The following is a 25,635-nucleotide window of genomic DNA, read 5'->3' as shown; positions in this document are numbered from 1 at the left end:
TTCAATTTTGTTTTGAGTTGAGTCAAATTCCATTAGCACTATGTTCAATTTAGCGTATCGTCATTCTTTTTCGTGACACACACGCCTCAAGAAGCATCTGCGTATTTGAATGCTGCTTTGATGAATTGTTTAATTGAATGACTATTTTGTTTTGACTATTAAGTCGAATGACGCAACTTTACGTTTGACTAATCATAAAACGAAATTGAATGACCCTTTTAGTTGCATTCGATTTCGCGCGAAATAGAATAGCTTGGAGGTTAAATTGGCTGCTCTTTTTCCGAAATTGACAGAGAAAACCATTATTAATTACAAATTGTGCTACCAACAGCAACACCACTGCTGATCAAATAAAATTCGATCCCATTTCAAACTTCCTTATCTCATGCAGTTTGTTATGGTTATACATGTATATACTAATTTATACAAAGCTTGTCTTTATTTACATAAAATATAGAAGTGTTTCCAACACGAATGTATTGTAAAACGAAATCAGCTGTTGCCACCTGTTAATTGACTGACACTGCTCTAGCATTGCAACGGTCGCGAGTTCGAATCCCACCTGAGTATTTATTCACAGAGCTCGGGGGAGTACTGAGTATACAGTGCCAATATACATCGGTGTATATGGGTAAAACCAAAATTAATATTCTTTATCCCGATTCAAACTTCCATCTAATAAATTGTTGCGGTACTGGCTGCTAAAACATAGGATTTGAACTGCCTCTAGCTGTCGGGGAAAATTTGGTGGTCTAGTTGGGAAGAAACTGCTCTAGAATTACAAAGGTCCGAGATTCTAATCCCAAAAGGGAACGGTTTGGGGATCACCGAGGACGTAGTTCTAACCATAGCACAAGTTATAGCAGTCAATATTTGTTTTATAACACCCCAACAGACTATTTATCATCTTCGTACACCTAACGGTCGTACGCGCGTTTCAGATACAGTGATGCACAACTGATTGGGTTCGAGCTGGGTAAAAAGACGTCTGGGTACTGCACGCCATGTGAAAGTCGTCAAACTATCACACAGCAAACGATGCACTATCACACGGCCGCCGTCTAGTAAAACTAAGATATGTCATGTGACGCGCTCTAAACCAATGAAAAGGCAGAATATTTGTAAGGGGTGTTATAATTAGTAAGATACCGCTCTAGAATTGCACGGGTCGTGGGTTCGAATCCTACCCGAGTAATATGCCTGTGATATTTGTTCACAGGACTCGGGAAAGTACTGAGTATACAGTACAGTGCTAACACACATCGGTGTATGGGTAAAAACCAATACTTATTAAAAAGAAACTTATTTTAGGTCAGGATTGCCAAAACACGCCCCCTTGGCTGGTATCGCTTCATGATCCAGCAAGCTGTGTTTACATGTCTCAGATCTCAATTGGTTTGATGATTGGCTTGCGGATATGTCTCATATTGGCACCACCTTCCCGTGGTTTGAACGGAGCATGGACACCATAGGGCCTAGGTACCGGGAGGTCACTGTCATCATCTGGGATGTAGGCATTGGGGCGGGGCTCGGCCGTCGTCGTCGTTCCTCCTGCCGTCAGATACTGCTCCTCATCTTCCTCAACCTGAGTGCAGAGGACATTATTTTCATTAGGGAAGATCAATCAATCAATCATAATCAATTTATACAGCGCCTAAATCAAAGGTTTGCTGAAAGGGGCTGAAGCCCTGGGCCCAATTTCATAGAGCTGCTAAGCACAAAAATTTGCTTAGCATGAAATTTCTTTCTTGATAAAAACAGGATTACCAACCAAGTTTCCATTTGTTGCATATTGCTTGTTACTGGTATTCAGCTGTTGTTTGCTTATCCTGAAGATCATGTGGAAATTTGGTTGGTAACCCTGTTTTCATCAAGGAAGAAATTTCATGCTTAGCAAATTTTTGTGCTTAGCAGCTCTATGAAATTGGGCCCAGATGAAATAAATAAGTCATTAGTGGTATGCCTCCTGAAACAAGTGAGCCTGATACAAGTGAGCTGTTTTTTGTGCATTATAAATGTCTTTATTATTATTTCAGAAGTGACACGTTGAAGGATGTTGTGTCCCTGATGTGATTTGGAAGTTTATTTCAGAGTTTTGATGTCATAATAAAGACTTGTAATGCGCCATATCCACCCTGCTGGGTGTTCAGGGACAGTAAAATCAACATAAAAAACAAAAGAAAACACCAGACACGACTTAAGCAGTCCGTGAAAACCTGTGACATAAGATATGTTTTGAGAAGAAATTCCCTTTCACCTCTAGATACATCTATTGTTATTGTTTCCGTCTTTACTCTGGGGAGACCTCTCAGTGAAACACTGTTTTTTCGAGGTGCCCAGCAGCTAAAAACAAACGTCAAAATTTTAAACAAATTACTAAATGATTAAGAGCATTACTAAACATAGAAAAATAGCCAAGTTTAAATAACAACACAGAATCATAACCACAAGCACATTGTACAAAAAAAACCATGGTTACAACTCTAGGCCAGCCAGAAAAGGTACCACAGGCTCCATCGTTTAAAATTCCACATCTTCAAACGTACCATTTGTTTCATGGTTGTATCCTCTCTCCTTCTATTCTCATCCCGCACCATTCGCTCCCACGTCCGCGCAGCCTCCTGTGAGGGCGCTTCACCCTGCTCCATACGCAGATACGCCTGGTCCAGCTCACCCTCCTTGGTGCGAACCTGTTGCTGAAGATTGACCGCTTCGGCTTGGGTCATGGAGAGCTCCGAGACAGATGCCATCATCTTACGGGTGATGTCTTTGATCTTAGCCTGGAGTTCATTCACCTGTAGGAAACAAATGTATCCAGACATATTCAATTCAATTCAATTCAATCAACATTTATTTCCATATTGGTCAATGAAACCCCAAACAGCTTGTCATGTTGAAATCAACACTGACCATTTACTATTGTATTAGCCGATAGTGAAGACCCTGCTCTCCACGGGTCACAAGCCCCTAACAAATAAGTAAAAAATTTTGAGTCAAAGACAGTCAGAGAACAGATCAAGAAAATAACGAGTGGAAATACAAAATAGATAAATAATGTCATGGAGCAAAACAATACGGGAGCATTTACCGAAGCCAAAAAGGCTTGTTTTGAATGTTTATTGTATTATTATTGTTATTATGGTTTATATAAAAAAAATGCTCATTGCAGCCCATTGGCTGAATTAAAAAACAGTGTACATTAAAATTAAAATTAAAATACCACAGGTGTATTAAAAGTAAACTATACTTAAATGAAAACAGAGAGGTATTTAGGAAATCAAAAATGCAAAAATCACATACAAATATTGCACAGAATGAAGCACACTGACCATGGAGACCAAAACAAAATCACATCAATATTCAAAAATATTCTAAAATGCACACAACAACACACATAAAGTTACAAGGATTGAGGGAGTGAACTAAGAGAGTTGTTGATGCCTGACAAATACAAAAAACAAAATCAACAAACATTAACAATCTAACTCAGAGAGGACTAAAATATCTATTTATATCAACAAATCAAAAGAGTCAAATCAATTTGGTGTGTTAGTGCAAAAAGCAAAAATGGTTAGGTCTAAAGCCCAATTCATACTTCATGCAAAGCGTTTTATGATGTATGGCTGTTTTCGCAGCGCATGTTTCACAGCAATTGAGCACATTTCACATTTCGAGTAACATGCCTGTGATATTTGTTCACAGGACTCGGGAAAGTACTGAGTATACAGTGCTAACACACATCGGTGTATGGGTAAAAACCAAAATGAATACACATTCCAACTGTTGCCAACTATTTGTTACGAAGGGAGGTCATTGTTACCATACCTTCTTGGCTAGCTGTAGCGTATCTTGTTTGCCACTGTCTACTTTATTCCTGACATTCTCAGCCAGTCTTTGGACTTGCTCGTAGACAAGATCCTTCTCGAGTAGACCCTCTTCCTTCTCAGCTAGGCGTACCTCAAGCTGGAAATACAAAAGTATACAATCTCATTCAGTAATATAGACAGGTTTCCATGTCTTTTTTTATGTTTATTGTGAACAAAAACTGAAATGCCAAGGATCTATGTTACATTAAAGGCAGTGGACACTATTGGTAGTTACTCAAAATAATTATTAGCATAAAACCTTACTTGGTAACGAGTAATGGGGAGAGGTTGGTAGTATAAAACATTGTGAGAAACGGCTCCCTCTAAAGTGGAGTAGTTTTCGAGAAAGAAGTAATTTTCCACGCATTTGATTTCGAGACCTCAAGCTTAGAATTTGAGGTCCCGAAATTAACCATCTAAACGCACACAACTTTGTCTACAAAGGGTGTTTTTGTCTTTCATAGATATCTCGGAACTCCAACGAACAATCAAGCTCAAATTTTCACAGGTTTGTTATTTTATGCATATGTTGAGATACAGCAAGTGAGAAGACTGGTCTTCGACAATTACCAATAGTGTCCACTGGCTTTAAACAAATAGGCCTATCGAAGGAATTTCATTTGTACATTGTCTCAGAACATAGGCACTTTGAGAAATTGTCTTTCCCATCGCCTTGTGAAACGGACTAGTCCAGATTTCACTTTTTGATTATATTAATAACAATAATAAAGAAACTTATAAAGCACAGTATTGCCGCAAGAACAACCCCAAAGCGCTGTGTACAACACAAAGCAAGATCAAAAGACAAATGTAAATTGTTAAAAGATTCAACATGACATAATACAAGAGAATATACAATGATTAGTATCGCACACTCAAAGGCATGTTAAAAGGTACTCCAATGCATCCAATACTGGTGGTACATGATTAAAAAACTACCTCTGTCTCTGAATGATTCCTTACCACAGACCTTCCTACTTACTTGTTCAATCTTCTTGTTGAGGTCGGCCGGGCTGAGGTCTTTACCTTCCAGGAAGCGAACTCTCTTCTCGTCGTACGGATTCTCCAGTTCTTTCTCTAGTTCCCCCATGCGATCCTGACACTGAGACAACTATAGTAGACACACCAAAATATAAAATTGGTTTCGTTGATCGATTTGACTGATCTTTGATGGAAATTGTATTTTCTTCGTCTGATTAAAAATCGTATTCTTCACTGGACACTATTGGTCATTGCTCAAAAGAATTGTTAGCATAACGGTAACGAGCAATAGAGAGCTGTTGAGAGTATAAAACCTTGTGAAAAAATGGCTCATCTGAAGTAACGTAGTTTCTGAGATTATTGGCAGCATATTGCAGCACAGCACCTTGTAAACCATTACCTGGTGCAATGCAAAAAGGAGTAGGCCCCATAATTAAGTCCCACATGTACCCAGGAAGATACCGATGTTGTTAAAGCGCCTTTAGCGTCACTGAGTAACGGTGTCCCAGGGAATCCTGTCTGCCGGAGATTCGGTCCCATGGACCGAGGAGAATGATTCAAAAGAGGGCGCTATCAGAAGAAGTTTGTACACAGTTTGCCATAGTGGGGGGACCGAACCTCCTGGGGGACAGAATCTCCTGCCTCAACGGATATATGCGTGCTATCATAAGAAGCCACTATTACTACTCATTCATTACCTGTATCTGCAAAGTGACCAACTCCTGTTCTAAGGCTCTCTTGTTGGGCAAGGCTCCCCTCCCCAGCATGATGGCTCTCTTCTCTTCAGTCACCTGCATCTTAAGAAAGCGAATCTCTTCTTCTCTCATCTGTAGCTCCACGTCTCCTTTACGGATCATGTCCTCCTGGATGTTCACCTTCTCATAGAAGATGCAGACCTCCTCATTCCTCTCAATCAGTTGAACACCCCTGAGGTCAAGAAAAACAATACATCTAATTGTTTACCACGCCCCTAAAAACATTATATCTTATTGTTTACATCGTCCCTAAAAACAATACATCTTAAAGGCATTGGACACGTTTGGTAATTGTCAAAGACATGTATTCTCATTTGGTGTATTCCAACATATTCATAAAATAACAAATCTGTGAAAAGTTGGACTCAATTGGTGACGGGTACGTCTAGTGTCATTGTTGCGACTATTGATTGCTAAGTCGTGTCAAGACTATCATTTTTTAACTACATGTACTCGGTTAATTGTGCCGACATGACTACTACAAAAAATAGTCAAGACTACTACAAATATAGTCGCGACTACCTGTTTGCGCTCACGACTAATCACGACAACATAACTTACTTATGAAACACAATTAGACATAAGTGACAAAACCCTTCAATTCTTTCACCATGAACTTTACAATTGCGCCTACGGCAAACATATTGCAGCAATGCATCTTTGGAAATTGGTCCTGACTAGTGTCAAAATTGCGACTATTTTAGGCACGACTAGTCCAGTACAAAATTTCACTCGTCACCCCGGCCTAATGGGTTAAACAAAATAGCAATCTACACCAACCTGTCATTGCGGTGTTGAACGGCCGTCTCGTATCGTTTCCTGAGTCTGACCATCTGTTCCTCTGCCTGATTGATCATGAGGTTGAGTTTAGCGATGTCCAGACGTTGCTGTTCCCTCTTCTCTCTCATCTCCTCCTCGATGCGTTGTTGTTTAGCCAATTCATTACGGAGCTGGTCACGCAAGACAACGGCATTCACATGCTTCAGACGGGCTTTCTGCAAGTGTCTAACGGGAAAAAGTGCAAATATGAGGTCTCGACTCAATGTGTTCGGTGTACATTCGTTTCATTTCATTTCAAGACGTTTTATTTCCATTCCAGGAGTAATAAAGAACAGTATTGAGGAGGTTTGAAAATGGGGGCATAGCTAGAAAAGCCAAAGCTTGTGGTAGGCATGCCCACACAAATACAAACACAAACATAAACATTGAAAAGTATAGTGAGAGTAGGTACGATACTTAACTAAGACAGGCCGGAAGGCTGGCTCATACTCGCTGCAAAGCGCAAGGTTTGAGAATAGCCCAGGTTATTACTCGCTGCAAAGCGCAAGGTTTGAGAATAGCCCAGGTTATTCTCAATCTTAACCTTTGACCTCTATTCCTAGTATCTGTCTCACCTCTCTTTGGTTTGGCAGGATGTACGGAGGATCTCGATCTCGTTTTGAAGGATTTTAATCTTCTCTCGCATCTCAGCAGCCTTCTGGGTGCTGGCCTGGATCAAGTTAACACACTTGTTACGCTCATTCTTTATCACGTCATACATCTTCGCAAAATCACGCAACCTGAAAACAAATAAATAAATGGATAAGACACTAGAATTAATGCTCTAGAATTGCAAAGTGTATCGAGTACAAGGTCTGGCTTACATGTACATACCATGCCGACTGTAACAGACTTATCAGAACATATACAATCACAATTTGTTCTGCTTTTCCTACGGGCAAAACAAATGGAAATCACCCTATAGTAGGAGGAATATCATACATGGATTTACTGGCTCGTCTGAGGGCAAAACAAAAATTGAAAATAAGGAAGTCGTGGCCGAGCGGTTAAGAGCACCGAATTCAAACTCTGGTGTTTCTGATCAGCAGAGTGTGGGTTCGAATCCCCAGATGTGACACTTGTGTCCTTAAGCAAGACACTTTACAATTGCTTCGTCCTTCGGATGGGACGTAAAGCCGTTGGTCCCATGTGTTGTGTAACGCATGTAAAAGAACCCAGTGCACTTATCGAAAAGAGAAGGGGTTCGCCCCGGTGTTCCTGGTTGTGGCTGCTTCATGCGCTGTAGCACCTTGTAAACCCTTATAAGTGCTACATAATTGGGTCTCAGAATCCATCACTGCAATAACCTATCTTTCTGAAAGTTTGTATATACTCAGCGCCTTGAGTACCTTGTTTGGTAGATACGTGCGCTATATAAGACTTCGGTATTATTATTGAAGTAGAAAGAATACCATTCCTGAACTGGCTACATGTAAACTGCCCTGGTACTCCTCAATAACACCTGTTTCAAACCAAACTCTGAATTAAGTACATGAAAAGTTTGACGTCTGAAACAGTGACTGGATGTGCTAGACGTCGAAATATTGACTGTTGCAGTCGTTCAGAATTACTCTAGAGCGTCTTGGTTTCAGATGTCAATTTTGTCATGAGCAAAGCCAATGTAAATGTAATGTTAAGTTCGCCTGTTTAAACTTTATTTTGGTCGACCTAGAGGTGCGCCTGTCTGTAACGGGTGATACCCACCACAACCTCCTACCTTATCATCATCTCCTGATATTTCTTCTTATTGTCGATAATGGACAGATCCTTGGCCTTGAGGTCATCCAAGGCGCGGTGATATCGCAGTTCGGCTCGCATGAAATCTCTCGCTTTCTGCTCCCTCTCATCTCCCTTGATGGCGGCCAGACGAGTCAACTCAACGACCTCTATGCGTAGGTCGCTCTGTTCGTACAGCAGACGCTCTTCCTCTGCGATGCTCTGTTCAACTTTGACCTGCTCCACGGCTGTCAAGGAATTCTGCCGATGAGTACAAAAGGAACAATAATAACAATAATAAATAATTTTTATGTAGTATCTTTATCTACAGGGATCTCAAAGCATTCATTATTATTTATTTCCAGACAGATTTTTGAATTTATGGAATTATAAGACCCGTTTATGTAACATCTTACAAGGGTTTATAAGATGCAGCCACTGCCAGAAACACCGTGGAAAACCCCCTTTTTTAGCAACAAGTGTCACTGGGTTCTTTTAATGGCTTATAAGCAAAAATGGGTAAATGGTTAGGACACCAGTGTCAAGACAAGGGCTCAAAACCCTCATTCTACTGATCAGAAACACCAGAGTTAGAGTCTTGACCACTAGGCTGCAACATGCATACAACATTTGTAGGTGTGAAATTGGGCCCAGGTTGCAGGCAGCTTACTTATTATACTCGTGCTAAGTTCCATTTACCTGATTACCAAGCATCCGTTTGGTCTGCTCAACCTCTCTCTGTAACTCCTTCCGCTTCTCCAGTAACGACCCGTCATCTTTTGGTCCACCATCGGCTTGTGATTTGACTTTGTCAAAGACGGACTGCAAGGATAAACCAAGATACTCAGATTAGTTTGTTGGTGAGTTATTTTTACTACTTGAAAAATTACAAACTTTTATAAGTACTTAAAGGAACATTACAGAATTGTAAAGATCACAGATTTACATAAAACATACACCACCTAATGATGCTAATAGTAAAAAACATCCCATGAAATATTTCTGTCTGAAGTTTCATATTTGACGAAAAATAAGTAAAACTAATTTCCTGTATGGAGTTTACCGCTCAGTGAGCGTTTTGTTCCTTTTTTTTGCATCGACGTCATGCAAAAATGAGTTATCAGTTTTTCACTATTTTCTCGTGACCCAGACGGCCGGTTGATCTCAAACTTTGTCAGTTTATATGGTGGATAACATTCAAGGCAGTGGACACTATTGGTAATTACTCAAAAAAAAATTCATCATAAAACGTCATTTGGTAACGAGTAATGGGGAGAGGTTGATAGTATAAAACATTGTGAGAAACGGCTCCCTCTGAAGTGACGTAGTTTTTGAGAAAGAAGTAATTTCCCACGAATTTGATTTCGAGACCTCAAGTTTAGAATTTGAGGTCTCGAAATCAAGCATCTGAAAGCACACAACTTCGTGTAACAGGGGTGTTTTTTTCTTTCATAGTTATCTCGCAACTCCTTCTACCAATCAAGTTCAAATTTTCACAGGTGTGTTATTTTATGCATATGTTGAGATACACCAGGTGAGAAGACTGGTCTTTGACAATTACCAATAGTGTCCACTGCCTTTAAGTGCTTATACTGCCAGCAAATGTTTTGTTAGCAAAAACCAACTCTGTAATGTTCCCATAAAATAGGAAAATTCTGAAAAATCACATATCTCAAATAAGGAAGGTTGGGATCATTAAGGAGTCCCATCTATGATCTTATTGCACTTCATTGCTAAGCACATACAAATCTTGCTCATCAGAAACAGTTTAACAGCTAAATACCATGTAATGTACATTGTTTGACTCTGGTTCCCCTACTCATTTTTGCTAAGCAGAAACATTTGCTAAGCACAACTTCCTGCTAAACAGCATTCTCCAGTTGTTCTCAAGAAAGACCTCCACCGCAAGAAATACACACATAGCATTACCACAAACTGAATATACTTTGATACCTCTATATATAATTGGTTTACACTAAAACCATGTGTGCGTCTACTTGGCAGGTCGGGTTTGTTTTTTAGAGAACTGCTTCCTCTATATTCTACTACCACCTAGTAGATTTTTTCAGATATTTTGTGAGGCTTCTCAGTTCTGAAAAGAACTGTCTTTTTTTAACCACAAACTGTCCTGCTTATTAACTGCACTACCACCAAGTGAGTTCTTAATTGGTCTCAACACTTCGACTAGCTTGCTCTAGTCATCGTCAGGAGACTTCTTTTCAGAACTGAGAAGTCTCCCAATTTAATTTTAAAACTTCCCTATGGTATTAGAATATATAGCAAGCAGTTCTCTAAAGAACAAACTCTACCTCACCATACAATGCCTCAAACCCATGAAGATACATGATATAAAACAAAACATCACAGACTCTTACAAGCTTTAATCTCTGCCACTCTGCCTACCTGAGTGTGGGCCAAGCCTTCATTGGCCACTTTCAGCTGAAGCTCTGTCTTCTTTAAGTTGCGCAAATCACGCTCTTTCTCTCGCAACTTACGTGCGTAGATGTCGTGTTGGTTCTTCTTCTCCATCTGAATGTGTCGCAATCCAAGGTCAAGGGTCGCTCTAAAGGTCAAGAAACCAGAAAATGAGACCTAGTTGTTAAGTTTTACATTGGATAAAATACCTCCAACGGCTGGACATAAAAATGCCTTCAATACCAAATGTTATTATCGACATCGAGGTACCAAAACCCTTTCACAGTTTCATCCACGATATCAACCTCTACTTTCGCAGGTACCCATTTATACCTCTGAGCGAAGAGAAGCAATTATAGTCAAGCCCTGCTCAGGGACACAAGTGTCATGACCGGGATTCAAACCCACACTATAACCACCAGAACTTGAATTTGATGCTCTTAACCACTCTCTACCACGACACCCTACAGACATGACAGAAAGAGAATTCAAACAGTTCTCTCACCTGTCCCCAAGATACACCGCCTCCTTCTCCTTCTCATACTCAAAGTCCTTCATCCTCTGATCAAACTTCATCTGCGTCTCCTCCAGGACTCCTTGGCTCTTCTGCTTCTCTCGCTCTAGCTGGAACTTGTCGTCTGTTAGCTGCTGCTGGCGTGCAAGTAGCTGCTGCAGCTCAGAGCCGTAGTTTGTGCAGGTCTCATCCACCTCGGAACGTTTCTTATCCACCTCACTGCATGGATTTAACAAGGGTTGTTTATAATTATAGGGTTGGGATCCACTGGGTAAGCGTTTTACAGAAACAAAAAAACCATTGACATCCTTATTGCCTTAATGGTTTAAGGAAGCCGACAGTTAAAAAATAAAATTGAAAAAAAATCAAAACATTTTCAAACAGGATTGTAATGAAGTGTTATTCTAAAAGATACAATGGTTTTTTTTGCACTGACTTGAAGATGTATAATTTTTGTTGCACCACAATTCTATAAATCTAAGTCGGTTTCCTGACATAATTTCACCTCATTCCAACATCAAAAACCTGAACTATGACCGCAAAGCAGGAAAGCTTGTGAGTGTGAAAGCTTGCCAGTTCAAAACCTGCGAACATACATTTGTCTTTGGTTTTGAACGCCATACTCTGCAATCTAGGTTTTATCTTCATTTTCATATTGACCCATTTCACCTGACGTCATCGTCAGAAAAATCTTGAATGCGCCATACTGGTGGGCAATTTCACTTTGCGTTTATATATATAACTCTATGCTGTGCGTTATGCAGTGAAGTGTGCATTTTAGACCACGCGGCCTTAATACACGTAACCCTAATTGCCCACCAACATGGTGAGCGTGGCATCAGTCCCGCGTGTGACGCGCGTGCAAGGGGTCAATAGTTATAAAATAACTTTAATAATATTTTTGGGGGTTACAACAGAGAATTCACATCCCTGAACACTCCTGTCAAACTCACTTTTTCTGCTTATTCATCTTGTCCATGTCCTTCAGCAGTTGCCCAGGCAGCGAGTGTACCTGGACGAGGTCCTCCTTCAGTTTCTCCTGGTGCTCAACTTCATGTTCCACCTCCTTCCTCTCAAGCTCAATCTGCCTCTGTCTCGTCGCCAGCTCCTCCCGTAGATTCTTGGCCTCTAGCTGCCTCTGGCCAATCTCAAGGCGTAGGTCCTCGATGTGTTTATTCAGTTCTTTTGTCTGCTTGTCGATCTCTTCCTTCTTGGGGAGGCGGCTGTACTCTCGCTCGAGCATCCGCTTCTCCTCCTGTAGACTGCAATGTGAAGAGTATATCCAAACTTGTTTAATTCAATTAACCTAAATCAGTATTTTAAGGCACTGGACGTGGTATAAAACATTATGAGAAACGACTCCCTCTGACCTGTCTGAAGTAGGATAGTTTAAAAAAAACAAACTCTTGGACCATACCTTTCAATGTTGAAATCATTTTGATAGGTTCTTTCCGATGACTGGTCAATCTCATTGGTGTGTTTGAGCCACTGAGTGCGCAGCTTAGTCACTTCCGTGTTGGAGCTCTCAGGAAAGTTGTCTGCCTTCTCCAGCTCAGATCTTTGCTTCTCAAGGACCGACGTACATTTCTTGGCTTCTTGTAGGTGGGATGTTTCTGAATCTCTTGTTCTAAGAAAATAGTTAACGGTAAGGCCATTTGTTTTCGGGGGGATTAATACCATTCAGTTTCCAACAGCTAATTCTATTTTATTGCATTTTCACAAACCCTGTGGAGCACTCATGTTTACGTCAGTTTTGCACTAGCGTAATTGTTCACAAACCTGCCAACCTCAAATAGACTTATACAAACTGGAAATACTCATTACATGTATTCACAAAATTGAAGACACACAAGGCCAGCCTGCAATATCCTTTCATGTGGTGAATGCATACACAGAACATGGTTGACCCTCCTACTAACTAACAGTTCAATATCAGCCACTGTTGTTTTGAATGGTAAACTTTAACAGCCTGCAGTAGTAAATGCAGCTACAATCAACCGTCTTACTGTGTGAGCACTCAATATCATAAACTATGGTTTTGATTAATAGATAAACTATGCAACCTAGGCCCAATTTCATAAAGCCTATAAGCACAAAAGCTTGCTAAGCACAGAGAAGTATTGCTTGACAGAAACAGGTTAACACAATAACAGCCAAAATTACGTTAAGACTGGTGCCCCCCACTCAACTTTAACTTAGCAAAATTATTTGTAATGCAGTATTTTCTGCTTATCAGCTTTATGAAATTGAGTCCTTAAGTATGATATTATATGGTAATAAATGTCACACATTTAAACTTGTACACAGTTGTGACACCATACAAAACATTACCAGTTGAATTGTTTTAAATGTGACCCGCTCTGTGAAAATGAGTCAGATGTTGACAATTAAAAAAATTCAGTAATATGCATGGCTGGAAAGAACACACCAGCAGCAGTTATTTGGTATATTGTCTAAGCTTTGGGGTGTATTGCGTTGCTGAGTTGCTCCCATTTGAAATTAGCCAGTATATAAATTTTGGTTAAAATTGAACTACAAGTAAAGTGATATTTTTAAACTACCATTTCGCGCGAAAGGATACAAATTAGACCAAAGTATGATCACAAAATTGTGTATTCATAAGCTTTATTGCCTAAAAAAAAGTGTTCTAAAGGTTTACCATGCAAATATAATCTTAAAAAGTAAAAAAAGAAAAATAATTTGTTTTATTTTATATTTTCCACATTAAACTGTCTATAACTCAATAATGCATTGGGCGACATCTGACTCATATTGACAGAGTGGAAATAGTTGGTCAACTCTGTGACAAATGTTACCAAAAGTAAGAGAGTAATCAAAGTGAATACTTGAGTAAGCAAATAAGTCAACTTGTTTTAAAAGAAGACATCCGTTTACCTTGCAAGAGTTCTATGGAGTTCTGTATACTTTGCCTTGAGCTGTGCAACTTTAGTTCCAGTTAGTTTACCTTGTTGGAACAGCTAAAGATGTAAACAAATAAAATTAAAAAATAACAGATTAAAAAAAAATCAAGTAAACTCCATCTTCACTGAAGCAAAGGGAAAAGGGTGACAAATTAATTATGTAAAATTTCTACAAACTTGTCATTATTAATTTTTATTATTATTACTATATATTTCTGGAACAAAACCAAGAATGCCGCATTTATGCGGCATAAGTGTACTAAATCACTGCAGCTCACAAGCCTAAGAAAACATGTAAACACAGGGTCTCGTATGTGAAGCAGTAACACTGAGGTTCCCTGCTCTTCCTTGATAAGCCGTCTTGGTTCCCAAAGGGCCTTTACAGCTAATCTCAAATCTGATGGACAGAGCAATTATGGTAGAAAATCTTTTCCGAGGACACAAATATCATGACCGGGACTCGAACCCCCACTCTGCTGATCAGAAACACCAGGGCTCAATTTCATGGCTCCAGGGCCCAATTTCATAGAGCTGCTAAGCACAAAAATTTGCTTAGCATGAAATTTCTTCATTAAAAAAAACAGGACTACCAACCGAATTTCCACAAGATTTGCAAGATAAGCAAACAACAGCTGAATACCTGTAGGTAATCCTGTTTTTACCATAAAAGAAATTTCATGCTTAGCAAATTAATTTAACAGCTCTATGAAATTGGGCCCTGCTTACCACCGAATTCTGTGCTCACAATGACCATTCTCCGCTTGCACGGCACAAATATCTGCACTAGCAATGTAAACGTAGAATACCTAGTAACATGGAGTACATGTATGCACGCGCACTTGTAAGCCAAAATTCCCTACTAACCCATGAAATATGCTAGGAGTAAGCACAGATTTCCCTGCTTCTGCAAGTACTAATTCTTTGCTTATGGCAAGCAGAGCCATGAATGTGGGCCAAGAGCTCGAGTGCGGTGACTCTTGACTACTCTGCTATGACACGCCATTTTTTACTAAAGATGAAAATGTCAGCAGTGTCTTTACCTCATCCAGACATTGGAACGCAGGACTAGCCGAGACCTCAACCTGGCTTTCTTCTTGTAAGATGACTTTTGGAGCCAGTGGAGCGATTGCTGGCTCATACTTCTCATCGTCACTACTGCTCCCTTTACTCATTGTGGTAGCTGTCAATCAAAACGGACAACAAATTGTTACAGGAATGTCTGAACAAAAGGTAAGCCTCAGGTTAGACTCCTTCGTTGCATACAATGCGGCGGAGTTCTGGGTATAGAGATCCCGTGGGTTAGACTCCTTGGTTGCATACAATGCGACGGAGTTCAGGGTATAGAGATCCCATGGGTTAGACTCCTTCGTTGCATACAATGCGACGGAGTTCAGGGTATAGAGATCCCATGGGTTAGACTCCTTGGTTGCATACAATGCGACGGAGTTCAGGGTATAGAGATCCCATGGGTTAGACTCCTTCGTTGCATACAATGCGACGGAGTTCAGGGTATAGAGATCCCATGGGTTAGACTCCTTCGTTGCATACAATGCGACGGAGTTCAGGGTATAGAGATCCCATGGGTTAGACTCCTTCGTTGCATACAATGCGACGGAGTTCAGGGTATAGAGATCCCATGGGTTAGACTCCTTCGTTGCATACAATGCGACGGAGTTCAGGGTATAGAGATCCCATGGGTTAGACTCCTTCGTTGCATACAATGCGACGGAGTTCAGGGTATAGAGATCCCATGGGTTAGACTCCTTCGTTGCATACAATGCGACGGAGTTCAGGGTATAGAGATCCCATGGGTTAGACTCCTTCGTTGCATACAATGCGACGGAGTTCAGGGTATAGAGATCCCATGGGTTAGACTCCTTCGTTGCATACAATGCGACGGAGTTCAGGGTATAGAGATCCCATGGGTTAGACTCCTTCGTTGCATACAATGCGACGGAGTTCAGGGTATAGAGATCCCATGGGTTAGACTCCTTCGTTGCATACAATGCGACGGAGTTCAGGGTATAGAGATCCCATGCAATCGTGAAAATGTTAACAACATTTTTACAAGCTTCTTTCACACATTCCTTATGTCTGTAATCCAGGACTGCTGGGTTCAGAATTGTTTATTTTATCCTCGGACTCTGTTGACATTTGCTTGATGTATTTAAACTATAAATGATACTCAATTTGATTCAAAAGTTGTTTTATGAGTCAAAACTACTCCTATAACTACATATGAGGTCGTTCTGCTATCGTCAAAAACCGTAACAACATTCTGGGAGCTACCCCTTACTAAATCCATGGGTCTGCACTTTGAACCGTTGACGAGGCAAAGTACCTGGGAGTCACCATCAACCAAAACCTCAGCTGGAAACCACATGTCCAAAACATCTGCAACAAGAGCAATGGCACCCTTGGCATTCTTCGTCGCAACCTCAGAAAATGCCCTCCAAAGATCAAGGAACAGGGCCCAATTTCATAGAGCTGTTAAGCACAAAATTTTGCTTTAAAAGCAAAAAAATCCTTGCTTAGTAAAATCATATTACCGGCCAAGACTCCACTCAATTAGTTTGCTAAGTAAACAACAGCTAAATACCAGTCACAAGCAATGTGTATTGCATGAAATTTTGGCTAGTAACATGTGTAAAATAAGCGAGCTATTTTCGTGCTAAAGTCAATTTTTTGCTTAAGCAGCTCTATGAAATTGGCCCCAGGTCTACAAGACACATGTACGTCCCACACTTGAGTACTCGTCATCGGTATGGGACCCACACACCCAAGGTCTCCAAAATAAGACATGGTTCAGCGGCGTGCCGCAAGATTTGTGACGGCTGTCTACGACATACTGGACAGTGTCACACAGATGCTGAAAAACCTCCAATGGCAATCTCTGTACGAACGCCGGGCCCAAAGCAAAGTTACCCTGATGTATACACCCATCTTCACCAAATCAGACTAGAGGCCACCATCTACAATTCACACAGCAGCATTGTAGAATACTCTCATACCAGAACAGTTTCTTCCCAAGTGTAATCTGTATCTGGAACACCCTACCAGCCATCGTGGTTTCTGCTCACTCTCTGGAGATCTTCCGGAGCCGTCTGAACCCACTCACCCTCCCATAGTCTACCACACAGACATCTTTTTGCTTGCACCTTCCTTCCTTGACCTCACCCTCAGTCTGTACATGTAGCACATTTTTTGATATTTGTTACCAGGACCAAGCATTTTTGCACCCAAGTACGACTTTACTCCTCTGGAGGGATGTACTCATCGGAAGATTGGAAGAAATAGTTCTAGGAGATGTAATAAAACGTCCCTTCGAATACCATGGAGTTGCCCATAATAATACGGCATTTTGTGTGAAATCAAGCAGGCAGGACTGAATATTCAAGTTTGACATTAATCATTATTATTTATCTAAAATATTATTGATTTGAATGATTTTTTATAATTTATTAGTGCCTAGGCCTAATTAACATTTAATATTAAAAATATGATTCATTTTACGACGGTTTCAGGCTTCATGATTCATTTGAATTTGATTGACTTTGTTGTATTGTACTTTGTAGTATTGATTGAATCAATGATTGACAGATTGAGAAAAGAAACAGCCATATTTTATATTGACAACCCAACCCAACCCAAGCAACCAATTAATATATAATCCTAACTAATTTCTACTTCTACGTGATACACGGCAATGTCCGTAAAAAACAATTGACGCTTAAAGCCATTGGACCCTTTCGGTACAGAAAAAAAAAAAAAAAGTTCACAGATTTACAAATAACTTACAGGGTTTACAGAAGGTAGTGGTAAAACTGAAAGACTTCCCTTGAAATATTACTCCATGAAATGCTTTACTTTTTGAGAAAACAGTAAAACAATATAAATTCTCGTTAGCGAGAATTACAGATTTATTTTAAACACATGTCATGACACGGCGAAACGCGCGAATACACGGGTGGGTTTTCCCGTTATTTTCTCCAGACTCCGATGACCGATTGAGCCTAAATTTTCACAGGTTTGTTATTTGATATAGAAGTTGTGATACACGAAGTGTGGGCCTTGGACAATAGTGTTTACCGAAAGGCTCCAATGGCTTTAATTCAAGAATACTACTAATAATAGTGACCAAAATTCTCTCAAAAAGTGAGTGATAAATAAATATAGAGGGCGCTATAGATTACCACTTTTTTATTTAGAACTAGAAATGTCACTGTCAAGACTCGTGTCATTTGACAAATAAGCTTACAAAGCATAAATTACAAGACTAAACAGGTTTTCTTTACATCCACAATCACACAAATCTTTTAGACGGACAAACTAAAAACAATTCAATTTCGAATACAGACAAAATAGAAGATAAACAAATCAAAACACAAGACTTACTACTTGCCCGTCGTCTTGTACCAACTTTGCTTATTCAGTTTCCAAGGAGTCGATCTCGGTAAACCTTCCTGTTAACTGAACGCCTATTGGATCAATGTTGAACCCTTTTCACATAACAGCCAATCAAAATTACTGTACTAAAAGTCTCTTATTAAGCGTAAGATATTTAAAGTATACACATTTTATTAATTAAAAATATTATATATTACTACAAATTTAAAGCGACTAAAAATAATATTTAGGTAATGAAGTATAATTTGAGTATTTATTGTTGATTACAATGATATAAATACTGTTTTTATCTTTTTATTTTAACAATTGTTTATAATAGTCTGGTAATTATCTTTTTCTAGTACACACATAGCAAGAAACAAGATACCAGACAAAGAGCATAATTTTCACTGGTGTCCATACATTATTGTGTACAAAGAAACAAACTCAAGGAATACAAACTACCAGTGCAAATTGTCCACACGCGGGTTACTGACGACAAACACGGTGTAAACATTCATGATTTCGGGTTATTAAACGTCAGGCAAAATGAAGATAGAAGAAGTTAAAAGCACAACCAAGACCCAGAGGATAGCAAGTCACAGTCATGTTAAAGGACTGGGACTAGATGATACTGGAAATGCTATCCCAGCAGCTGCCGGACTTGTCGGCCAAGAAAGTGCTCGAGAGGTATTCATTTTCACTGTGATGTGACCATTCATTTCAAATTCGTTTATCGATGGCAGCAGACTGTATGTAGGCAGCAATTGCGTTGCACTTTCAATGTTTTTTGCATTGCAGTGCAGTTTTAATTCCAATTTCACCTTCAGCTTCGACTCGAATGACGATCGAGTCTAACTCTTCCTTCTATCCCTTTTATTTTTTTAAAGTAACATTTGTGAAAAAAAAAGTGGTGGCATGATTCGGAAGGTTATCCGTTAACTGCTGCAAGCCTGCAGGTTCAGGAAGTCCATCTGTATTAGTTAGATTTAGAATCAAGTTTAACATTACAATATTAATATTATTTCACTTGGTTGGTGTTATTGTTAAGACAATTTCACTAGGCCTATACGATTTATAACATCGATATTTATATTGGACGGTTCTGGAATTTAATCTTTTTTGAGAGAGCAAGGCAATTTTGAAGTTTTTTATAAATTGTAATATTTTTGTTAACAATTGTTTTTCTTTTCAAAACAGGCGGCTGGTATAGTTGTAGAGCTGATCAAGAGTAAAAAGATGGCTGGTCGTGCCATTCTACTGGCCGGTCCCCCAGGAACAGGAAAGACTGCCCTAGCGTTGGCAGTTGCTCAGGAGCTCGGCAGTAAGGTTCCCTTTTGTCCCATGGTTGGCAGTGAAGTCTTCTCAACGGAGATAAAGAAGACGGAGGTGCTGATGGAGAACTTCAGGAGGGCCATTGGTAAGTGGGAGTCGGACGTTGATGATATTTGGTTCAAGTATTAACTTAACCATGCTCTGGAGTATTGTCAAAAGGTTTTTAGAAATGTAAAAAAGAAATAAATCTTGATGATTCATTGTTAAATTTCATCAAATGAAGAGACCCCCCCCCCCCCTTCAAAACAAAAAAAATCAAAAAGTAAAATGTGTCTATCCTTAACAATAAATTAGAGGTAGTTGTCATGGTTGTGTTGTAATTATCAGAGTACCCAGGGAATGAAATTTGTGTTTACTTCCAGTTGTTTTGGAAATGAAAAGGGAGTGAATCTTTTTATAAACTTTGTGGGCATCAATATTTGTTACTTTTAATGTTGGAGGTACCATGTGGCAATATTTAAATTTGCAGATTTGGTTGGACTAACTTTGTAATTTTTTATTTACCCTTTTGTTTCTTCTTAACTTTCTACCCTTTAGGGCTTCGAATTAAAGAAGTAAAAGAAGTATATGAAGGCGAGGTTACAGAGCTGACCCCATGTGAGACCGAAAACCCTATGGGAGGTAAATAAACTAACCTTTTACCTTTGCAGAGTGCTTTTTATTAGATAAAGTGTAATTTCATGTAATGTCATGCATTATAAAGTGCTAACCTACAAAGTATTTAGTGCAATTAAAGCAATTAAAGCATACACTGGGGTGACTTGGCGGAGTAGTCCAGGGTGTTGACTAGAAGTTCTGCAATGTACAGAATGGAGGACAGATTGCGACGCTTGTACAGAATCCTTGAGTGAGGCACTTTGTCATAATTTTGTTCTCTCCACCCAGGAGTACAAATGGATACCAGTGAGAGCTTGGGGAGTTACCTGCTATGATTGACATCCTACTGGAGAATAGCAATAGAATGTCAATGTACACATGTATTCATAGTCTATTGGTGTGGCTATCGAGTTGCAAAAGTGCTTTGAGGTTTCAGGTCTGGAATTACACATCGGACATGTAGGCCATGGCCTCCGTTGCTCCTCGCCTCCGTTGCCCCTAGTCTTGATCTTGGTGCCCCTTCAAAAGTTTCCCATAGACTGTGAGATTTTCCAATATAAGTGCCTTTTGCCAAATGAAAATGGCCTTGCCCTTTCAAAGATGGAATTCCAGGTCTGGGTGTATGAAAGAAGATTCGGTGGTGAAACTGCTCCAGGATGGCGAGTCGAGGGGGGGAAAACTAGTCTTACAATTCACTTTTCTGTGTAGGTTATGGTAAGACTGTGAGCCACGTCATCATTGGCCTGAAGACGGCAAAGGGAACCAAACAGTTGAAACTTGATCCATCCATCTATGAGAGCCTTCAGAAAGAGAAAGCAGAAGTTGGTGATGTGATCTACATCGAAGCAAACAGTGGAGCCGTGAAGGTAAGAACAATCGCCTCAGTCAAGTTCTTTCTTTATCATAATAGACTTTGAGCAGCAGGTCACTACCCTGGCTAGCCACTAGTTATACAAATTTTAATAGTAATAAAACACATTTATATAGCGCCGAACCCACTGCAAAAAAACTCCCAGGAGCTTTACAATAAAAATAAGAAAATAGTTGACACGAAAAGTAAAATTATGAGAGAGTCAAAAATAAGATCCACAAATGTGATCAATATAAAGCAATACAGTATAAAGTATACAGATGTATCACAATCGGAGCTGTAAGAAACACAAAAATATAAAAATCCTGTAAAAATTCACTGAAGATGAAGCAGCTAACAAATTAATTTTCTGGGAATCAAAACATGTTAGTACTGGACCACAGTGTTATATGAGTCAGCGAATCCTACTTGAAGATATAATAGTAGAAAGCGTCTCTTGAGTTAAAGCCCTCACAAACCAACCTTATAATATTGGTATCCTACAGAGGCAAGGAAGGTCGGACACCTACGCGACGGAGTTCGATCTTGAAGCCGAGGAGTACGTCCCGTTACCCAAGGGAGATGTCCATAAGAAGAAAGAGATTATCCAAGATGTAACGTTACATGACCTTGATGTTGCCAATGCAAGACCTCAGGTAAGTGTGTTTTTAAGTAAATTTCTGAAAATTATTTTAGCATGTACTTGATGTATTACGCGACTCTCCTGAAAACATTGGGCTGTGATTTTCACCCTGTTTTTTTCTCAAACACTTGAGGACTAATGAAGCTGAAACTTCTACATGTAAATTATATTACATACATCTTCATTCACTTTGAGGAGGGATTCATGTCATGGCCAAAAACTTGTTCTACAAAAGGAATCAAAACCCTTTAAAGATCATTTTAACTCTTTCTGGTTGCGTCCCACCGATGCATTCCAACATTTCTTCTCCTCCAAACTGAATTGTGTCTTTGGTTGCAGGGAGGGCAAGACATCATGTCGATGATGGGTCAGTTAATGAAACCTAAGAAAACTGAGATTACAGACAAGCTGAGGAAGGAGATTAACAAGGTGGTCAACAAGTACATCGATCAGGTACGTGGGTTTGTCTCAATTTTAACATTTTGGTCAGAACGATCTTTTTTAATCTACTTAATTGGTCTGTTTGTTTTGGCTGTTGTTTTGGTGGGGGTGTTTGGGTGTATTTTGTTTGTTTGTTTGTTTTTTGTTTGTTTGCTTGTTTTTCTTTTCAATACAAATATTTAATTGAATAATTTACACATTGTATTTTTTTTCTCACCAGGGTGTTGCTGAGCTTGTTCCTGGTGTCTTATTTATTGATGAGGTTCATATGTTAGACATTGAGACCTTCACATACCTCCACAGAGCTCTGGAGTCGGCGTTGTCTCCTATTGTCATATTTGCAACAAACAGAGGCAAATGCACCATCAGGTAGGAAGAATTAGAATAAGATTTTTCTCCTGAAGACGAGCAGAATATACTGTTCGGAACGTTAAGACCAAACCGGCTCTTTTCAGAGCCAACACCCCCCTCAAAAGAGATTTATTGCCTGCTTGTACCAGCAAGTTGATTATTATTTAAAGTTTATTCTTATCCTTCACACCATGCAAAGCTTCAAACATCACCGAGAAAGAATTGTTCATGTTCATTTCAACTGATGCAAAATTCCACGTTCCCTCAGCATACTGAAACATCAATGCTAGTGGGCAGGGAGGTCTTGATACTACTTGGTAGAAGCGAGACTCCGTTCCCACACAGTTATTATGAGATCTCAACTCCATTTAGTAGGGCGTCGTGGCAGAGTGGTTAAGAGTATCGAATTCAAGTTCCGGTGGCTAAGTCATCAGAGTTTGGGTTGAATCTCGATCAAATCCTAAAATATTTCATTCAACATCTATTATAAGCTTGTATCTTGACCATTACAAACTGTGTGATATATTCCTATTCAATTCTTTCAGAGGTACCGAGGATGTGATTGCACCTCATGGCATACCCCTGGACTTGCTGGATAGAGTCATGATTATCAAAACATTACCGTACACACAAGAAGAAGTCAAGCAGGTTTGTACTCGAAAAAATACCATGTTCTTAAAGGTAGTGGACACTTGGTAATTACTCAAAATAATTATTAGCGTAAAACGTTACTTGGTAATGAGTAATGGGGAGCTGTTGATAGTATAAAACATTATGAGAAACGGCTCCCTCTGAAAAATTGTAGTTTCCGATAAAGAAGTAATTTTCCATGAATTTGGTTTCGAGACCTCAGAATTAGATTTTGATGTACGGGTACACAACTTTGTGTGACAAGGGTGTTGTTTTTTTCTCATTACTATCTCACAACTTCGACGACCAGTTGATCTCAAATTTTCACAGGTTTGTTATTTCATGCATATGTTAAGATACACCAAGTGAAAATACTGGTCTTTGACAATTACCTATAGCGTCCACTGTCTTAAAAGGGTTTCAGCATTGCATCAGGGATAAAAAATGTTTTTTAATTTTTTATTTTGTTTTCTTACCACCGGTGCTTTCCCAGTTTAACAGGCATACTACTCAGGTGGATTTAAACTTACGACCTCTAGATTTTTGGAGCAGGTGTGTTAACCTCTAGACCACAGTGTGTGGTGGTGTAAGGCCACATCATAATTGTTATAACTCTGCTTCTAGATGAGCTTGGAACATGGTGTTACGTGGTGGTCCTTTCCATATCGTATTTCCATCGATTGATGTTTATTGATTGATTGATTGATTGATTGACTAATTTATAACAACATGCTGTAGCACTAGTTATCTAACTATATTTATCAACAGGATTCAAAGTTGTCATTTTTATTTTTATTTTTTTATTATTATTTTTTTAGATTCTTAAGATCAGGGCAACTACAGAAAGCATTCTGATAGAGGACGGGTCTCTTGAGAAACTGGCAGAAATCGGAACAAAGACAACACTGAGGTAGCGTTGATAATTAACCCTGCCCTGACTTAATTTAGTCTGTTACCTTAATAAGAAATAATAGTAATAATAATAATAGCTGCTTATTATATAACGTGCATAGTCGTCACTCAGTGACGCTTAAGGCGCTTTAACATACATTCATAAAAACCCGGGACAGTTTATCCATTCTGATTGGTCGAGAGGGCATCACGTGGGGGGTGTTTAAATGGATGATATAACCACAGTAAAAAGTGTTTAAGCATAGGCGTGACGAGGAAGCTTAATTGCGAGGTGTTATTTTACGCATAACGCATTTAATACGCCGGGATGGCCGGTACTCAATGTTAAACTATTGGCATGCACAACTGTTGAGCGTCAATGCAATAATGCCCATAGTTAAATGGTTACTTTAATGTTTTAAGCTTTTAGAGAGAAAAGGTCATTGCACTATCTAAGCCCAGACTCTTCAATGTGGGATTAAGTCCCAACAACCAATATGACTGGAAGCGTCTGAAATATTTGTATACAGTGAACAAGACTCAAGATTGAAATAGTAAAATCGGAAACTCAGCATCCATTTTTTTAATTGTGAAAGTGAAAGTCAATGGCGGACACAATATTTTCGAATTCTATAATTTTTACCTTGAAAACCCCCTCCCCCCCCCCCTTTACTAAAAGTGTCTTATTCTTAACTTTGTTGCCCCATGTCCAGATTCGCTGCCCAGCTCCTGACCCCATCCAGCATCCTCTCCCGCATCAATGGCAAGGACACCATCACCACGGATGAGATTGATGAGATCAGTGGTCTCTTCTATGATGCCAAGTCATCCGCTAAGATACTGGCCGAAGGAGGTGACAAATACATGAAGTGATTCCAGTTGAGATTTCGACATCATTTTGTATTTAAAGATCCATTTTGTAACACTGCGATGTTTGTCTTACTTGTGTAAACCAGGATATTTTGCCTTTAAATGCCTCTGCCAGAAACATGAGTAAGACATTTTGGGGTTATTTTCTGTTAACATCTTGTAGGTCTGGAATTTCATCTTTAAAGGCACTGGACACTGTTGATAATTTCTCAAAACAAATTAGCATAAAAACTTTCTGTGTTACTAGCAATGGAGAGCTGTTGAAAGTATACAATATTGTTGGAAACTGCTCCCTCAGAAGTAACAGTATTTTAGAAAGGTAATTTCTCACTCAATTAATAAAAGACTTTAGGCCTAAAACCTTTTTTGAGGCATCTGAAAGTGCACCCTTTGTGCAGTAAGGGTGTTTTTTCTCTTATTATTCTTGTGTTATTTTATGCATATTTTGGGATGAACCGTACACCTAGTGAGAATACTGGTCTTTGACAGTTACGAAAGGTGTCCATTGCTTTTAAAGAGGGCAAGGCCCTTCTCATTTTTGTAAAGGGCACTTCTGTTGGGAAAATCTTTTTGGGGAAACTTTTCAAGGAGCACCAAAGCCATTACTATGGCAACAGGCTATGGTGGCCATGGAAAATTACATGTGTCCATTTA

At 39.4% G+C, this 25,635-nt stretch overlaps 2 protein-coding genes across 2 annotated transcripts; one reads left to right on the top strand and one right to left on the bottom strand.

Moving 5' to 3' along the window:
• Positions 1-1,068: 1,068 nt before the first annotated feature.
• Positions 1,069-18,407, bottom strand: LOC117307473 (coiled-coil domain-containing protein 146-like). Its single transcript, XM_033792236.1, has 16 exons — positions 18,383-18,407; positions 15,028-15,167; positions 13,962-14,044; positions 12,484-12,693; positions 12,020-12,328; positions 11,058-11,285; positions 10,541-10,700; positions 8,837-8,959; positions 8,139-8,398; positions 6,997-7,161; positions 6,383-6,607; positions 5,546-5,774; positions 4,849-4,977; positions 3,826-3,963; positions 2,547-2,795; positions 1,069-1,585 (listed from the first exon to the last, which is right to left on the bottom strand). Exons 2-16 carry the CDS (start codon positions 15,157-15,159, stop codon positions 1,382-1,384), a joined length of 2,844 nt encoding a protein of 947 aa, XP_033648127.1. The 5' UTR covers positions 15,160-15,167; positions 18,383-18,407; the 3' UTR covers positions 1,069-1,381.
• Positions 18,408-18,833: 426 nt separating this feature from the next.
• Positions 18,834-25,219, top strand: LOC117306859 (ruvB-like 1). Its single transcript, XM_033791414.1, has 10 exons — positions 18,834-19,063; positions 19,574-19,793; positions 20,246-20,329; positions 21,014-21,171; positions 21,662-21,811; positions 22,138-22,251; positions 22,460-22,608; positions 23,136-23,238; positions 24,039-24,130; positions 24,825-25,219. The coding sequence occupies exons 1-10, from the start codon at positions 18,923-18,925 to the stop codon at positions 24,982-24,984; spliced, it is 1,371 nt and encodes a 456-aa protein (XP_033647305.1). The 5' UTR covers positions 18,834-18,922; the 3' UTR covers positions 24,985-25,219.
• Positions 25,220-25,635: the final 416 nt, after the last annotated feature.

This window comes from Asterias rubens, chromosome 2 (assembly GCF_902459465.1).
Source record: "Asterias rubens chromosome 2, eAstRub1.3, whole genome shotgun sequence".
Lineage (NCBI taxonomy): Eukaryota > Metazoa > Echinodermata > Asteroidea > Forcipulatida > Asteriidae > Asterias > Asterias rubens.
This window is presented reverse-complemented; position numbering and strand designations above follow the sequence as displayed.

Coding starts and splice junctions, on each gene's coding strand:
- LOC117307473 (XM_033792236.1), bottom strand. CDS start 15,159: ATGAGTAAAGGGAGCAGTAGTGACGATGAGAAGTATGAGCCAGCAATC. Junction 8,960..10,540: donor AAGGCTTGGCCCACACTCAG/GTAGGCAGAGTG, acceptor TTATCCTTGCAG/TCCGTCTTTGACAAAGTCAA. Junction 6,608..6,996: donor TCCTGCCAAACCAAAGAGAG/GTGAGACAGATA, acceptor TTTTCCCGTTAG/ACACTTGCAGAAAGCCCGTC.
- LOC117306859 (XM_033791414.1), top strand. CDS start 18,923: ATGAAGATAGAAGAAGTTAAAAGCACAACCAAGACCCAGAGGATAGCA. Junction 21,812..22,137: donor TTGCCAATGCAAGACCTCAG/GTAAGTGTGTTT, acceptor CTTTGGTTGCAG/GGAGGGCAAGACATCATGTC. Junction 22,252..22,459: donor TCAACAAGTACATCGATCAG/GTACGTGGGTTT, acceptor TTTTCTCACCAG/GGTGTTGCTGAGCTTGTTCC.